This window comes from Gavia stellata, chromosome 3 (genome assembly GCF_030936135.1).
Source record: "Gavia stellata isolate bGavSte3 chromosome 3, bGavSte3.hap2, whole genome shotgun sequence".
Lineage (NCBI taxonomy): Eukaryota > Metazoa > Chordata > Aves > Gaviiformes > Gaviidae > Gavia > Gavia stellata.
In genome coordinates this window covers 78,548,284-78,567,673 of record NC_082596.1, presented here as the reverse complement: position 1 = coordinate 78,567,673, position 19,390 = coordinate 78,548,284, and the positions used below count along the sequence as shown (strand labels likewise).

Here is a 19,390-nt window from a genome sequence, read left to right as displayed (position 1 = left end):
TCGCAGAGCTTTTAAGTATCTTAAGTATACACAGTCTTTCTGACTCTTAAGTACCAATGCCAATTACTTTAGAGTAAAATACAAATCCCTGCAAACAAAGGTAAAGGTTGTGTATCACTCTATACAGTGGTGTGGTGTAATGCAACTATTAAATAACATGCTGTCTTATAGCAGGGACAGGACTGCTCACATACTGGCTGCACTTTGCTAGATGCTCCGGTGACCTCAAATCAGAGCAACTTTCTCAACTGTGGAGCCAGATATTTTCTGATGTTTGTTTTGTTGGTATTGTGTTTTGCTAATCCCATGGTTCAATTGGGTGTTTAAGAGAGACTATAAACATGTTCAGATGAGATGTTAGGAAAGAAATGTTTTTACTTCTAATATTCCTTGTTAGCTGCAGTAGCTAAATAGGTTTGCAAGGTATAAACATATGCAACAAAAAGCCATTTCACCATTTCATATTAATGAAAATAACTGGCACAAAGAGTATGTGGTATCAATTAAGTGCACACATGTCCCAGGTAATGCAAGGAAATTTTTGAGCCAGTATTTGAATCAATGCACAAAGAACATCTGCTTGAGACTAATACTTCTTTCGCGGCTACCTCGGCTACCACAGAGATCCTTCCTTCACATGCTTACTGTGGGGTTTTTTTATTGATTGCATTACATTTTCCAATATATCATCTAGGTAACCAGATCTCTGCTTCCTTGCATTCACATCAGGAGGTAAAACATATCTAACAGTTACCAGGTCTGAGGCATTTCGCAGTCATTCTATGAACTCATCTATACTTCAAGAAGATAAAAAGAAGAGACACAGAAAATATACGAGCTAAAGGACAATCCCTGTCCTCTATCTGCATGTAATTTGGGAAGGAAACCTCAAGGAAAATTCAAAGAAAATATTCAAAACTAATTAAAAAGACTAGCCTACATTTAAAATATGAAAATATAAGCCAAAAAGGATCTTTAAGACCGAAAATATTAATAATCTTAATATTTAACTCTGAATACTGTGATTATCTAAAAAAGTAAAAAAAAAAAAAAAGAATTGCATAGGCACAAAGAAGTAATTAGAATATAAAAGATACAAATCCATGTCAAGTTTCAGGACATATGCCAATTTTAGCTAGGATTGATGAAGGTTTAAAGCCTATGGGCAAATGGCTGTTTCTGTGAGAACTGTCAGCCCTCCCTGCCCTCGGCCTGTTTGCCCAAGAGCGGCCGGGGATGACACATCGCAAAGGCAGGCTCTGGAAGTCTGTAACCTCGTTATTTGTGCTACCACTCTGCTGCATCATTTGATGGAAACATTCCTATTCTTATTTAATGGCTGATATTATCACTCCACAACAGATTGAGTTGGACTGCTCTGCAGTGCTGCTGAACAGTAAAATCAAATAATAATAAACTCAGAGTGAAAGAGTGAGCATAAATCTCTTCTTACAATATTGTAATTAAATTCCATAAGAGCTAGTAATTTTAGCATTACAGTCTGGGTGTTTTTTTTTTTTTTTCATTTACCAACGAAATGAAAACCACACAAAGAAACTTGTTCAAAGCTGGTTTTTGTGTGACTTACTCTGCGGTGGTGACAGCCATTTATAATTGGTGGAGACTGAGAGGGCAAAGTATTGAGTCAAACACACAATGCAGCGACAGCCAGGTGTCCTAACTTGAACTTAGATTTTGCTGTCTTTGCTGGCAGTAGAGGTCCCACTCTATAAATTTTGTAACAGTCACGTAAATATTTGAATACTACTGCAAGTTTATGTACCAGGTGCAAGTTCCCAGGTTGGTGGTGGGGCCTGCAGGGGTGGCCCTTGTGAGGAGCGGCCGCGGGTGCCCTGTGCTGGACACAGCCGGTTCCCGCCGGCTCCAACAGCCCCACCGCAGGGCACAGCTGAGCCCCTCAGCCATGGGTGGGCGCCTCAGGGAAAGCCTGTGTAACAAAGGGCAGAAAATGTTGGGGAGAGAGAGGAGGAGGGAACAAAAAGAGTGAGAAACAGCAGAGGCAACACCAAGGTTGGAAGAGGAGAAGGAGGAGGAGGAGGTACTCCATGCTGGAGCAGATGTCCACATTTCAGCCCATGGAGGACCCATGCAGGAGCAGGTGGATGTTACTGAAGGAACTGTGGCCTGTGGAGACCCCACGCTGGAGCAGCGAGAAAGTGTGAGGGGAAAGAGCAGCAGAGAGAAATGTTTATGTACTGAACACCCTCCACCCCCACTTGTGCTGCCTGGGGGGAGGTAGAGGAGTCTGGAGCGAAGGAGTGAAGCTGAATATGGAGAGGGGGGAGGAATGGTGTGGCTTTAATGTTTGTTTTTGTTTCTTACTACTCAAATTTATTTTAATTGGCAATAAATAAAATTAATTTTCCCCAAGTTGAGTCTGCCTTGTCTATGACAGTAATTGGTAAGTGATCTCCCTGCCTTTACCTCAACCCATGAGCCTTCTCATCCTATTTCCCTCCCCTATCCTGCTGAGGGGGTAGAGTGAGTGAGCAGCTGGGTGGGTGTCTGGCCCATAGCCAAGGCTAACCCACCACAGTTCATCTGTCAGGCTCAGTCAGGCCCAAAAAAATCCTCTTCTTTTTTTGTGCATTTTTAGAAGAGAGATATTTGCTGATTTTAAAGTCTGTAATTATGTGCAGGTGTGTGTACACACAAGGACATTCACATTTACTACATATATTCTGCAAGGGAATCCAAAATGTACCCCTTTAGAAAAAGAGGTGGGAAAACCCCACACTGGCAAAAAAAAAAAACCCAAACCCAAGCCCAATCGGGAATAGGACCATAAAGCTTGATTTATGTTAACACTGACACTATCATGTTAAAACACAGATATTGATACTTGTTCACTTGAGAATTTCAGGTTTTTTCTTCTAGAAAGAAAGCATTTACAGTTATGGGTCAGATACTGCAATGGATATGTTACTGAAACATAACATAGGGTGTCACAGTGGTTAAAGCTGCAAAACAATATTTGGATTTTGACATGAAGGAATAAATCTTAGGGAGAGGACAGGGTCCTCCCTAATAGGATAAACCTATTGCCTCTTTTGTTAGCTGCCTCTCACCCATCACCTTACAGAACTACGTCCATGCTCATGAAGGAAGGACAGCCCTGTACCAACTATGGTCATAACTTATGTGCTGAAAGGCTTCTTAGCAGCACAGCTTCTGCATTAGAGCAGCTGAACTCATGGAGACATAGACATAAATAGCTCCTCTTCAAGCTATTTAGGTTAGAACATGACATGTTGCAAGTCAACAGAAATACAATAATAGGTCTCCATTTCTGGGAAGTATTTACAATACATACAAGACATAGGAAAAACAACATTGAAAGTAGGTGTTATATACTATTCAAGTGGCACAACTCCTCAACTCTGACTTGGGATATTTGTTTAGCCATCCCTTTAAATGAAGAAAAAGATGTTTGTATTCCTCCAAAGGTACACTATAAATGAAAGCCTCAGGAGACTGTATGTCCCAGGACTTCTTCATACCATTTCATTGACACCTCTTTTTCCTACAGGAAAAAGGCTGGCTTTTCCTTGAAGGATTTTTTTTTAATTTGCTTAGTCAACAGCAGTACTCTGACTCCATCATTTTACTCTTACGTCAGTAACAAACAGCAATCAAGTATGACGTTACATGAGAACTAATTTTTGCTGTTAAGTAATAGCAATTCCTCCAGGACCTCACTCCGAGGATTTAAAATATTTAAAAATACTGTTGCATTATATCTCAGATTAATTCCTGAGCAGTGGCAGCATCCCTACCTTACTGGAAAGACAACTGAAATGTACGTTAATTACATTTTCTTAAAAACATGTCCTGGTTAATTACAATCCCCACAAAGGAAGAGGGAGAAATTATAAAATCCTGCTTCCTCTGTTTCTTGCTTTAACTGCCAGGCCACCTTTCCTTACTGTTTTACTGCATAATGATGTAATTGTCTTTCCCATGTGCATGTTGTGCTTTTTTATGAAAGATCTTTCTCTCAGCTTCCTCCATGGGAGCTTGTGGAAAGATGTAAAGATAGAGAAGGAGAAGTGAGGATTAAGTGACAAGGATAGAGATAGTTTTACTCCAGTTTACATGCCACATTTAAATTGCATTCACTTTCTTACAAATCCTGAAATACCTTGTTCTAGATGGAGTATATGTTGGATCTATTTGAGAATAACTGAAAGGAGGACAATAGTACTTGTAAATTATATTGTGAAATGCTGAAAGGTTTGCCCAGATCTTGAATTAAATGAAATTCTCAAATTCAGCATATTACTGGGTACACTAATAGGCATTACAATAACATCTGGACCACTCAATGGCAAAATTAGAAATTTAGTATAAAATTTTTATATATCAAATTAAATTACTATCATGAAATATTCTCTCAACTCAGAAAATGGTCTTACACAATACTTAAACAAATACATGGTCCCCCAAATTAAAGCACTCATAAGATGAGTCACCTCCTGTAAGTACAAAAGCAAAAACTGTTGAAAAGATAGTCAATCAAACGATAATACAAACGTCTCAGAGGATCCAGCTTCATGGGGGAAAGAGAATATCAGTGTAGGTACAGACAGTTACTGCACTGGCACTTTCTGTTTTTCAGATAAATGAGGGCATTTTACAGTAAGTTAACAAACATGGACAAAACAATGTCCTCAGAAGCCTGAGTGTGCAAGCCTTTCTCATTTAACTGGTACTCTGGAAAGGCAGAATGACTTGGCAAAATCAGAACACGTTATTTAAAAGAAACCATTAACTACTGGATTACATTTCCTTGAATACCTACCAAAAGCTGTCCAGCAAAGCAGATAAACAAAATGAAGGAAAGCAAGAGAAACGCAGCCCCAAATGAAATTCCAAGAATAGATGTTCTACAAGAAAAGGAAAACATGTATCAGTTTCTCTGTTACACATTTATAGCATGACCTTTCTTTGTCACATTTATAGCATGAACTTTCTTTGTGTATAATACTGATGATATGAAAAATTACCATGTGCAAATTGCAACTTCCAAACATCAAGACCATGGAAAAACAATTCCAATTCTCACGAGAATGACAGGCCTTTTTCCTGCCATTTTCTCAACTCAGGAATGCTTGAATTGGCTTTACCTCTGACTTTGCAAAACTATTAACATGAGAAGATAATATTTTCCACACAAAAAAATTAAAAGACAGAGTGCATTAACATCAACAAAGTTTTGTTTTGTTTGTACTTCAGAAAGCCTGTATTAAAGAAGATCCTTATTGCTTTGTTTTTATGCTATTGATTTTATAATAATTAAAGAGTCTAATAGATATAAAAAAAAAACTTGTTGGTAGTGTACATTTCCCTCCCAAAGGTAGGAAAAGCAATAGCGTGGGACAAAAATGTCCAGTTTTCAGTGTCTTGCAGCTAGAGCCTGTGATATCTGTGATGCTGCAATCTCTCAGTCAGCAAGGGTCCTAATATAGTGACTGCTATTTCATGAATGGATAGGGATCCAACACCTCTGAAAACTCCATTTTGTATCAAATTTGACTGGCTAGCCAGTAGATTCTGAAGTATCGGAGGACAGGATAGGAAGGAAAACACCATGAAGAAAAGAAAAAATAACAACAGGCTTTAAATGAAAAAAAGAGTAATCTATACTCTTCCTGAAATCATTCCTTACTCTGTATTCTAGCTGATCCTTTTCTTGTGTGTTATAAATAAGAAAGTCTAGCCAAAATAGCATCACTGGATACTCAGTAAAGAAAAACAGGGATGCAGAAACAATCTGGGCATCCATTCCTTCTGCAAATGTGGAAATCCCTCTATATGAATACCACAGTAGAGCATAATTGCTCCATCAGGCACCATACGAGAGCTACTGAGCATGGCTGCCTAAGGAAAGATGTAGTGGGACCTAATTATGTTTAATGAATGCCAAGAGGAGATTAGAAGCTCTGGACCAACTGAGTTGTTTAAGCAAGGGAACTAGATGCCGTCATGAAGTCCCTCACCTGAGCATCTGCTTTCAGTTTTAACCACTCCTTTGAGCACCAGCAAATAGCTTATTTTATCAAACCTTGTATGCTAGAAATATTGGCATGACGTTTTAGAAATAAGTTTTATATCCCTTGCTTTTTCCGCAAAACTATAATAAATGTTACAATTTAAGTTAGTTCCTCTATAAATGTATGATTCAGAATTAAAATTCATTATTAATAAAAGCATACTTCTCTGTTGTTTAGAGATGTTATGAGAATTCAAATATATACATTTTATCAATTTCCTTAGATTACGTACAAATATTGGAAAACGTTTTGATCTGTTTTAACAATAGTGTTATAGAAGCTATTTTCAGGAAAGAACAAAAAAGCATTAACTTCACAAACCAATTTGATGCCATATTGCTGCCATTAAATGCATTTTGGAGTGCAATTTATGAGCTTCCCTGCCAATCATTCAGAGAACCTCTTACATGCCAGGTATTCATCAGATTTTGGGTTGATATGAACAGCTGATGAAAACCAAACAACTGGCAATTCACAACATATATTAATCTTGAAACAACATTTCTTTTAGAAGTTATGTGAAAATCATTATTGCTTATGAATACAAGAATTTCTCATCGAGACTGAGACAGTAAGCTGTAAATCAGAATATGTAAAACTACAGTCTCTACTCTTAGGAATTTAAAACTTAGTAAGCAAAAGAAGAGATGAAATAAAAGGAATATAATTAACAGACTTATTTTTTATATATGCATAAACACTTCCAGTCATGTATGTCCTTCAGTAAGATTCAAGTAACCATTCCTGCACTTCAAACTATTGCTATTCTTTCTTTGATACGAAGGATACAAAAAAGGAGCCTGCATACGTTAAATGATTCAACACAAGAATAGCCTTATGAGTCAAGTTTGGAGTGCATACTTGTAGAAGAAGAAAAGAAGATGTTTGTGAGAGAAACTGGAGAGCAAGGGAAATAAAATTAACATGGCATAAGGAGAGTTCATGTGAAGAGTACCTAATCACGTGGGCAACAGGCAAGAACAAAAGGTCTTTGTAGCTGTTTTACATGATCAATGTTGTTATTGACATGGCGTAAGAAAAAGAATTACATAGCAAGGTGAATGAGATTCTGATTAGCAGGACAAAGAGAAAAGGACTGAGGATAAAGAAAAGGAAAAGTGGTATCTTAGAATCCAGATTTGAGTGGTGAATGCAGAGAAAAGAAGTTGTAAGATTTTTGCTCCCCACACCCACTTCTTTTCTGGGAACAGCGGGACTTCTGTTTCAGTTAGGCTAAGCCGAAATTAGTTTCATGCTGCTCCCAGAAGGAAAGAAATGGGCTGAAAATGCTATAAGGGGAATACTAAAATACCAAATACTAAAAATTAAGTGCCACCATAAACAAACCTCATTTGAGGCTACGACCATAGGAAAGCCATAACATGCATTTATTTTTTGTCACTGGAACATTACAAAAATAGTACAGGTCTTTACAGTAAACTAATCTCACCTTTATTGTGTAGAGTCATTAAACACATTGTGCAAGTCACCAAATACACTGCATTGACAGATTTGGGCAAACCATTTTGTCAAAAGAGCACCTGGGATCCCATAAGCCAGCTAACTTTTTACCTGCCTCTTCCTATGCTTCAAGGAATGCCCTCATTTCTGAAAGGTCTGCTCTCTGCTACTGTGACCCACCAGGAACCCTGACAGGACAAGCCTTGACAATAACCTACAGAGGACAGAGTTTGAAATTGAAGAAACAATATGAGAACTACCCAGGCTTCAGATAGTTCCAAGTCTAATTAATTGATGAACTTGGCTATCCTTTTCATATTTTTCTGATTTCATCAGTAAATATCTTCTTTGAATAATTCGTTTTCATCAGGTGGCATGAGATTGGAAAAAAAATTGTATTTATACATATGTATGTCTTGTTGGTAATGTTTTAACTGAAAAATAAAAAGTTATTATGAAGATAAAGATATTGAAAAATGGAGAAGAAAACGTATTCTTTCCACACTTTTGTAACTTTCAGGAAAATGTGACTTATGGCACATGTCCCTTAATGGGATGTAGAGAATTTCCTTAGCTTGCCAGGTAATTAACATTCATGTTTTGAACAATTTGATTGCAAATTCTCTTGACATGATAAAATCATAATGAAGCAATTACAAATGACAGTTATACATGGCAACACTGAATACAGACTTCTTTGTATCTAATAGTAGCTATTTCTTTCTTGATTCGACTGATGCTTTCAATAAGCCATCGATGGCTTCAATGGCTATGTAGACTAACTGTATGGCAGTTTCACTGTTAAGAAAAATCATTTGAGTATTATAATTCTACTTGAGCTTTTTTTAAAATCAGATACAGCAGAAAAATAGCTAGTAATGGTGGTTTTCTTTCGTTTATACTGTCTTATATTTTACACACTTGCTTTCAGAAAAAGTTTCTAAGTACTACCTTTTCCATGAAGAAATTAATCTCTGCCTGACTGGAAATACTATGTTAAGGACTCCTAACCACCTTCCATGGGTAGAACAAGATGATTGTTAGCTTGGCATGACTCAGAAAAAAAGGACACTATTTCTTGAACATAGCAGCCTCAGAGAGTGAAGGCTTGGGAAGAATCTTAAGTGCAGGCCCAACAAATCCCTTACTCAAATAGCTCAAGAAATAACTCCTGTTCAATAGGAAAATACTTTCATCAATTCACCAGTTTGCATTTCAAAAAACAACACTACCAATTCTGTGATAGTTGGCTGTTTCTCTAAATAAAGAACGTAGGGTTGTCATGAATTACTGGAGATAATTCCGTCACTAGGTAAACCAAGAATGCTAGAGAGTCGCTGAAGGCCTGTTCCAAGGAAATGTAATGATCAAGATTTGCTGTCATTTTAATGTCACAATAAAGACCTACTCCTCATGATACATTTCACCCCAAGATATTGTTTACTTGATTAAATTTATATTTACCATGTTGTGTAGTTTATTATGAAAACACCACATCAGTTTATTGACCCCGGGAAAATTAAAACATTAATAAATTATTTCCGCCTTGAAATAAATGTGTCATGATATTACTTATTACTCGCAACTTGCTGGATGTTACTCACCATCAAATATCTCCAAATCTACTTTAAAGCAGCAGGTGGTGTGCCTGCACAGAAATCAATGATATTACACTGCTGCAAAACCAGATTAATGGAATAGTGAATCAATAAAACCCAGTGACAGACATAGTTTATGTCCCTGTCTTCATTAGACCACCATTTAAAAATCCTGCAGAATTTCTGGAAGAAAACAAAACGGCTAGATAGAATTTTAGAGTAAACTATGATTTGTTTATTTTTTATTTATTTAATTTTTGCTGGAATTAAATAACATTTGCAGCACTGGAGCATGTTCAATTTAAGCTACATTTGTGTTGACTACATACACTGGTGATTTTTCAATTTTTTTTTAATCTGCAGTGCTCCCAGTTTTCCAGCAAAGATGCAGATGCCTGTTTAATACCTTGCCTTTCTGTCTTCCATTTTTGCATCTCTTAAATTAATCCACAGACCCCTTGAAGCTGAATACCATTCATCCTGGTAATACCTGATTTTACACTCTTCTTTTTACAATTTAATATGCAGCCCTATAAAAGGACCAAACGATAATTTACATTTTGGTAATTAAAATGATAAATCATATGTATCTTTGTTGTTAGAGAGAGATCATGTAATATAAGCATATGCTTTTGCAAATTGGAGGACACTTTTCTTAGTTGAGTACAGCTCCGTAGAGTTCACTAATTTCAAGCATCTGATATATTTTAATAAGCTACACAATTGGTTTAAGAGACACAATAAGGATACAGCAAAATGAGCATCTTACTACATGTATGATAGGTGATAAATCAAGATTCATTTTCATGACTGAAATCAAAACATAAAAACAGATTCATAAATCATACTGCTGGAAGGGACTAGTTAGATCCAAGTTTGGTTTTTGGTATAGCACAAACCACGAATTTCCCTGAATTAACTCCTGTACTAATCAAAATACAGTATGAGCTTGTAAAATATACTCATTATGCAAAATGACAAATAAAGTTAGTCATGAGTCTTAATTTCATATTTTGCAATAGTAATGCCTAACATCAGACTGAACCATGTGCAGGATACTGCTGAAATCTTGGAAGGGTGTCCCTTTGCAGCTTGTGTCTCCATATTAGAAACTAGATGGGAAACCCTTTGCAAATAAAATGCTGTAACATCTGAATAGAAGTCCATAAAACTTTATACATGTTATGAGTCTGTAGTATGGGAAGTCAATTTATAATGACCTAACAGTTCCTTCTGACTTTGAATTAAAATGTTAGTACTACAGCACAAGATCAATCAATCAACTGAGGTTATAAATACTACTCCTGAAAGCACTGCACAGGAGAAAAGACTATGAGTGAAGAAATACTGTATCACAAGGAATATACAGTGTTAGCTTTGGAAACAATTGCTGTAAAACAAATATCAACTTTCCACAGCAAAATTCCATTTTAAGAAGTCTAATAAAACATTCTTTATTGGAACTGTCTTCCAGTTTTTCTCAGCCTAGAATATGCACAGACAGAAAGACAGCTGATTTATATGCACAAATATAAACTACCTCTTAATATATAAATTCTGATAAAAATAATTATTCCAGCAATTGATTATATTTTAAAATCAGTTTCTAAAAAAGACATTTTATGAAAAGTAATGCTCTGTTGCATGCTGAGTAGAGCAGTATTATCACAGTAATGTTAAATACATTTATTTAATCACAGTCCCAATTCTGCAATCCATTTTGTCCCACTTCCATGTCCAATTGTCACACTTATTTTACATACAATTTTAGTTGCAAAAATTTATAGCTTGCATTACTTTTTTTTTACACATATGAATTTCATTCCTGTCATCATCACACATTTTTAAATGCACAGAGAAAAACTAAAATGAATGAAGAACTGATACTAATGCTTGGCACCATGCTATTGACAGCGTTTGAAATTAGAAACAAGCGTAACTTTGAAAATGGGCTGAAATCCTTAGTCTTCTCTGTTCAGTTTCATTTCTGTAACCTGACAATTCCAAAATTGTTTACTTACACATTTTTATTTTTTATATTAATGAGTAAATATACATACGAATGAGTACACATTAAATACCACTTACTTTGGCAATACCAGAATCTGCACAACAAAAATGCAGAAGAATATGAGACAGGCACAAGTCACATAATACTTAAATGCAGGCAGAGTAGTTGCTCGATACTAGAAGAAAAAAAGCAAATGTTAAAAATACAATTTCCAAAGAAGATAAAATATCACCCAACAGAAATTTCAGCTTAAAGATGCAAATATGTATAGGCAGTCTCTAGCAACAGTAAATTTCCTGTTGTTCAATGACTTCCACATCCACTCACATAGGGCTAGGGATTATTATCAGGCATAGTATTGAATCCTTTCACTTCTTGAAGAACAGCTTAAGTAGCCATGTCAAATGGTTTTGTCTTGTTCCTCTGCAGAACAGGACTATCCCAAGTTCATCATAAAAAGTTTCATTAAAAAAAAAGTGAAATAATTTTTAAAAATATTTTTAGGAATGCCCAACTATTCTTAGCTGATTCCAAGTTTCTTAGACATTAAATCCCCAAAGTGATTTTCAGTTATTAATAAATACTGAATGGGCTGAAACAGTTACAAAACACCGTAACAGTCCTTTAGACAGGAAACTTCTGAGCAAAGTGTAAACAGTGCTACAGATGTGTATAAACATTCTATTTCCAAGAGCATAGCTAGCAATCATACTGATATTTACTGGGGCTATATTATTACTTCAATTAAAATATTTTATGTCTGTGTTAAAAGGCCTCATATGTCCACTGATACTACTAAACACTTGATATTCTTAGGAGAGAGTCAATTTGATCTGGTTTGTCATGAAAAAAAAACTATTTATGAATCTCTAATTAGCCTGTCTAGAGACATAATAATTAAGCAATGAAATATTTATCAGAGTTGTTCTGCTATTTGAGATAGATGTCTAGATTGAAACCAATTAAATACTTAAAGGGAAATGACCTAAGTATTGGGCCTATTAAAGTTACTTACCCTATCGAAGCTTTTTTCAAATGGTAGGAGTTTAAGATTTGATTATTAAAAGAAAATGTACCAAAGATTATTTTCACAAAGTGCTCAAAATGCAAACTTCATGAAATGGAAAGTGCATGGCTGTGCTTTCTAACTGCAAGCACACAGCTGTGTCTTTGTGCTTAGTGCCAAGTTCTGCCCTTGAAACTGGTGCATCAAACTTTACATGAACATACAGAAATTGAGTTTACCAACCCAACAGCTGTTTTTCACTTTTGAGTTTTATGACAAATTAAAAGCAATTCTTATCACATACCTAACTGAATTTCAAGGCACAAATATGACTTTGCTCGATGGGTACGTTTGCAGCAAGTTTAGTTCTTCAACCTGTTGAATATGTTTGTCGTTTCTTAATGGTCTTGTCCAACAATTTTGGACCATGAGCTGCTGTTAAAATCTCAAAAAATTCCAACCCACTTTTAAATTCATTTCAGTGTTTCACACTTCTCCAGACATTTCCCAATGATGTCAGGCAACTCACTCCTTAGGTTAAGTAATTATTTTGCTTTATTATCTTGCTGTACTTTCAGGTCCTACACGGCCTGAAAATCTCCTGTTTAAATCAAAAGCAGGCTTTGTACTGAGTTCTTTAAAGTCAAGACTGGACTGGTGAGTCATTAAAAGGCAGTGAAGAAAGATATTAAAAAGTTGGATCTGAAAAGAACAATTAGTTCTTTGCTGTTCCGTAGCATTCTACAGTCTAAAAGAGATTAGACTCCTACAGTGAGCATCTACACAGCCAAATAACTTAGCTCCCCGATTTTCTCCTAAGTCCTGATTCCCTGATTGTCCAAAGTGCATATATGATGGTTTTCTCTCAAGTTCTTTTTCAGAATTTATCGGTTAGTACCACCCACATTAAAATCTGAATGGGCTCCTAGGCACACCATTGATCCACTCAGTGTACCCTTTAAACACTATGAGACCACACCAGGTCTAGCTTCTTGTCTCTTACGCCATCTTCTAAACAGCCTCAACAAGCCTTGAAACTTTTTTTAAACTAATGCCTTGGCAAAGGCATACAACAGATGCCTTTGGCAGCTGGCCATAAGAACACTATTCTGCTGAGCTGTGAATGAATCTGAAAATTATTTCAGATGCTTTGAACTATAAGATATCTACAAAAATAATTAAACATGTATTTGACCACCACATGGGACCCAGAAGATACTTGCACCTATGCTGTACAGTGTTAACACAGTATAGTAATACTTCCTCTATCCCATTCTGATCAGGTTCACTCATTTATACAGACAGTTGTGGTCAAACCTACCTCTTACTTCCCTGAAAGACAGCATAACTGTTCAGCTATCAGCTGCCCTATGCTTATGAGAAAGCAGAAAGAGGCAATTCTCCAGTCTTCCTGCTGAAGCTGTGTCAGTATGTAGAAATACACTCAAGCTCTACAAGGCCATAAAACAAAGAAAAGGCCTGACTTTCTAAGCTAGTGGTCATGACTGTCACCCTAAAAGGGAGGAATCTTTCATTCTGATCATTACTTCAAGGACTAGAAACAATATAATTTACTCCCTCTGTACATACATGTCTCAAACATGTTTTATCACACATATTAGTAAGAAGAACATTTAGTGTGTTGCATCCAAGACAGCTAGGCATTTTTCTTAAAAAACTTTTATAGCATTGTTTCCCCGGAATGACTGTGAGCATCAAGTGCATATGGAGAAAGCTAGTGAGCAACTGATATCATTACAAGACTATCATTACTACAGGTGGAGTCTTTGAGACATGGCAAAAGAAAAAGAAAAATTAAAACAGTGGAGTTTGATAAATGCCTTTTGAGGATGTAGGTGATGGAACTTAGGAATTCTTTGCTCCAGTTACATCAAATTTGGACTATCAAACCTCCTCCCACTTCTGTGAGACCATGAAAATTTCAAGGAATTCAAGTGAACTGCAGAGCCCTACAAACAGGAAAGCAGTCTCAGACATCACATCCATAAAATTTCTTCCTTAAATGAGCTAAAATATTATTGTAAGGTTTGAGCACTTCTCCCCACAGGAGAGGTCCTGTGGCCATTGCTCCATGTTACAAAAGCCTCACTTAGGATGAGGCAAAGAAGGAATCTGCTGTGAATTTGCAGTGAAAATAACTTACTTCTTTTTCCAGAGTCTTATTATAGAAAAGAAGTGATATTCTTTGAATGTCTTCAGATTTAAGCCACTGCCTAGAAGAGAAAAGGAACATTATAACTGACATAGGAATAAAGTAGTCCTGTCTTTTTGTATTACTGAAATGCAGTAAAATAAGAAAATCACTTTGCAGAAAGCAGTTTCTTGTGTATTGCAATGTATATGGTGAATTGCACTGACAGTAAAAGCGGAAACTACAAATCCCCTCTCCCTTTTGACTACTATTGCTAATGTACACATGAAACAGAAGCTCAGATGAACCATTTTTTCTGTGGATCATTCCTAAGGACAATCAAGGGAGAGATTTATATGATGTAATTCTGACACTGATATTCCACTCATGTCCAAAATATCCAATATATCCAGTGCACAGAAGAGAACCTGAGATAAAAATAGTCCTTCACAAGGTACCTTTAAGAGCTGCACTGTTACAATATGCAAGAGTGGCAGGTAAATTACACTTTAGAAACTCTTATTCCAAACGAAAATGTAAAAAAACATTATTAAAAGAGGTGGAGTGTTTTTGTCTTTGAGCTGTATGAGTATCTTGACCACAACCCTGTACTCTAGAGGTAGATTTTTATCTTTTTACTGATTATAAAAACTTCTTCCCTGCTTAAAGATGAGAAATAAAACTAGAGTAAATGCTTGCATTGAAATGACAAATCTATTTTAAAAGAAATTAATCTTGACAAAAGCTTGACATAACTTTCACAAAATGAAATGTTCTAATATGAAAGTCTACATTTATTTTAATGGACACTTGAAAAGAAATAGAATATTTAAATTTCAAGAGGGTTAGGTTGCTTGCACCTCAAGAGGACTAGAGAAATTTGAAAAAAAATATTTAAGCAGACTACTTCTGTGAACATGCAATATTTGAGCTTTAACAGTAATAGCAGGGCTTGAGATTTTTTTGCAACCTTTCCAGTGACTTTAAATTAGGCTCTAAGCTAGTAGTGGTGATAATGGTTCTAAATAAAAGAGAATGTCTCAACTGACAGGCTGCAATGCAAGTAAGTAGCAGTGATGAACTGCAGTGGAATATAACCTAACTTAAGGTCCTGGGAGAACAGGAGTTGACAGAGTGGAGAATAAGCTATTAGCTTTGATTTGTGAAATCTAAAATATTTGTTTCCTTGCCTGGGAGACTGTCCCTTTTCCTGTGCAATCAGTTGCATTATAAAAAGGGGCTGAAAACATATTCAGTTCTAGGTATGCTTAATTAAAAAATATATTTCCCAGTTTGCTCTCCAATGTCTCACATCTACGTCTGATCACAGTTAGGATTCTGAGAAGAAACAGATATGATAGGCTGTTGTACATACAGCATGATTTTGTTTGGGTCCAGCTGTAATCTACTGGAGAAAACATTCAGTTTGTGGAACATTTTTGGTAAATTGTGAAAATTAGGTGCAAGTCTTTTTCCATTTAGTTATAAAAATCTAACAAACAGTAACCCTCTTCTCCAAATTGTTAACTAATTTTCCTTTTTTTCTTACAGTATCTGACAGGTGGATTGATTTAATTACCATTACCACACTACTAAAAAGTTCTGTCTGCAGATCTACTCCCAAAGGCCTAATTCGGTCTGTACACACTTGATCACGTGTGATGTCAGTAGTGCCATTTAGAGTAAATGCTACCTCATACTCCACATTACAAGCTCATGTTTTCAGGAGCTTTTAGTTCTACTTTAAAGCTCAGAAAAAAATATACTGGTTTTAGGTAGCAGGTGCTGAGAGGTCTGAGATGAGGGAAAAAGTGTAACACAGACAAATGGAAGTGGAGAGTAAGTACAGCAGAGGGAGCACAAAGTCACATACCTTTGGCACAGAGATAAGGGCTGAAAAATTCTGCCTACAGCCTTACTCCCTGATGAGCCTAAAAGTTACTGAAGTATCTGCAGGTACATGGGGATATGCCTCCTGGGAAGCTAGGTACCAAATTTCTGTTTAAATTCTTTTGCAATTCAAGGATCAACACAGACAGACAGCGGAATTCTGCCTGTATACACAGAGGCATGTGGTTTGATAGGGCTTGTACTGATGGACAACGTACAGCAAGGAATTATGCACAGAACATAGCAGCCACCATGACTTAAAGAAAAAAGAGAGGAAAGAGAGTGTGCCTTTTTAACATAGTAACCAACTTATCAAAGAGCAAATAACTTTAGCTTAGCTCCCTCTGTAGGTATATATTTAGGTAGTAGATTGCTATCCATCCATCACATATCCTACAGAAGTCCCCTAACCACCAAGGTTCAGCGTGGCATAGCTAGGGCTACTCATCCCCCTCCTGTGCAGGACGGGCACTTTGCATCCAGGAATACTTTGTTCATGGTACGAGGAAAAGAAACATGTGGAGAAAGTATGATGTTACACCCTAATGTCTAAGGCACTCAGCTGCAAGACAGAAGCTCTTTGTTCACCCCTCGCTCTTTTAAATCTGTATTTACGTATCTTTTAATGTAGTGCTCTAACAGAATAATAATGAATAAACAGGTCCTAACTTTCCTCATGCATCTTTGCAAGTAGCATTGCCAACTAAATCTACTACTCTGAATCATGCTGTAAGGCCAGTAGACTACTTTTTAGAAGACAGAGTTTCATTTGCATTCCAGAAGAAGGAACTGAACCCAGACTCCCTGAGTTACTGACAGTGTGTGCATGTGGCACTTCTGGCAGTTTTGTGGAAATACGGCTAAGCTAGCTTGTGAACCAGCAGGAGAGCAGTGAGTGAGGGAGCCCAGAGAAAATGCTACACTGCTTTACAAACCTGAGGTACCATTTCAATATGTACTGCACTATTTTACACTGTGTAAAAACATAGATTCATTTGGACTACAGCTTTGTCTTGGACTAAGAAGATCCAGACTCTACATTCCCTTATCTTCGAGTTACTGGCTGTTAAAACACCTGGGCATATAATGTCCAAAGACCCACATATTATGAGCATTTGCTTGCAACCAGTCACTTCTTTCACAGAATGACACATGGCAAAGAACCATGATGTGGATGAGAAAGTCAGACCATGCTGACAGCTCAGGGAGGAAGAAATAATAGCTCTGTACAATGAACGTTTGCTTTTGAATTATTTTCATGCAATTTTCTAATTAACAAGGTTAAAAGAATGGTAATTTTAATACCATATTTTATGTGCAGTAATGTTTTTTTCATTTTCTTCATTCAGACATAGACCTACTTGCTATACAATCCAAACTTTACACTTAAAAACATTTAGAAATACCAGTTATCTCATAGATTTTCTTAAAAGTTTGCTTCTTGACTCACAAAAGCAAAAGATTTAGCTGCACAACCACTCCATTAAATTAGTTGATAGTGTAATTTTCATTTTACAGCCGAAAAATTAACACACAAAACCCCCGCCCACTTATAAAGAAAATAAAAATGTGATTAGTTTTGTGTCCGAAATGTAGGAAATCTTTTATCTAATTTTTCCGAGTGCTTAGCATTCACATAGTTAAAATATTATTGAATTAACTTGCTGTTTGGGGAATCAGCACTTTTGACAAATTATTCTCAGGTACCCTCATTATACTCAGGTTTAAATGATTCATTCAGCAAATCAATACAGGTATTGGTAGAGAATCTAGTTTTGGAAGGTGGCATTCATCTTTAAGATCATTCTTTTTCTTTCTGTAATTCCCCATGTTATTCACAAAATGCACTGAAACTTTTTCAGAAAGCTTTTCTATCACACAAACGTTTTTTATCCCAAGTTTCTCTAAATTTTATGCACTAATTAGGTAAGGCAGGGATTCTCTGAGATAAAACAACATACAGTATGATCATACCAATACTTTATTGGTATGCTTTACTTTTGACATCAAACCTTCATTTTTATAATCCACTTATCTGAGCAAGTGTACCCAAAGGCACATAAAAACTGCCAAAATTTATATAGCTGTTTTAGGCAAGTCCAGTATAATCAAAAGGCTTTGCCTATCACATGACCTACCCTCTTTCACTGTATTCTTTGTATGACCTATAACTATCAACACTCTTTTCTATAAATAATAACTGAAAAATATTTTCCTAAAGCTAAGTAGCTTTTAATAGGACTATCAGATGCAAAAAACCGAATGTGACATATGAGCATTTAATAATTAGGTGTAGTGCTCAGCTGATTAAGATTCTGAGTAACAGAAGTAGGGGGCAGACATATAATTCATCACAATTATTATCCACATTTTTGAAGGGCAATTCCCTTATTTCATCAGATAAATATAAGAAACCTGAACACTTATTATGGTCTGGTATTGATTTTTCTCTCAGTCTTATCTATTCACCAGCAAACGGAGAACATCAATACCGCCTCCAGCTCTTCCTAGGACACAGAAAAAATACATGCCACATTGCCTCCCCCAACAATTTCAATATGCCATGAAGCTTAGCCTTCTCTAAGAAAGCAACCAACCATTTGGAACAAAGAGATATTAAACTATGGTTTTAGAGAAAGTTTCTAATTCTGAGGAGATGTTTCTCTGTCAATTGTGAAGCATCAATTTTCACATCATTCTGATTCTTGAGCCAGCTATTTCTTGTGTCTTACTTCTCTGCTCTCAGATGAAATAATTCTGTGGAGTTACGGCTATAAGTGTACAGATACAAACAGTTACACATCAAAAATCCCTTTTCCATGAAGATCAAGACAAACCAAAATCTCTGTCACACAATGATTCACAGGAACTGTCTCATCCCATAGAGTAGAAAATGTTACTGTACAGCCTATCTTCACAATGTGCAGGGCTTCCTATGCCAGTATTAGTGACGCCTTTACTGTTTTCAGAGTTCTGTGTGCATGTGGGAGCGAGAAATAGTAAACACTATTCTCTGTTGCAAATTTATGTCAAAGTTGAAAGAAGGAGACAACACAGGATAAAAACATACTTTTGAGCATTGATTCCATCAATGGCCTGGATCATCCTCTCATTCAGTTCCTCCTCAAACCTTCTTTTCTGTGATTTTGTTCTGAAATGAAAAATGTGAGAAGTTACTTTGGAAAATCATTACATTGT

At 36.3% G+C, this 19,390-nt stretch overlaps 1 protein-coding gene across 1 annotated transcript in view; it reads right to left on the bottom strand.

Annotated features, from left to right (window-relative positions):
- The window catches only part of ADCY2 (adenylate cyclase 2), a 227,558-nt gene that overhangs the window by 52,267 nt on the left and 155,901 nt on the right, over positions 1-19,390 (bottom strand). The window contains exons 12-15 of the mRNA XM_059836040.1: positions 19,263-19,343; positions 14,315-14,384; positions 11,222-11,319; positions 4,823-4,907 (exon numbers count right to left, since the gene is read on the bottom strand). Coding sequence (XP_059692023.1) covers positions 4,823-4,907; positions 11,222-11,319; positions 14,315-14,384; positions 19,263-19,343 — 334 coding nt within the window. The remainder of the gene's footprint in view (positions 1-4,822; positions 4,908-11,221; positions 11,320-14,314; positions 14,385-19,262; positions 19,344-19,390) is intronic.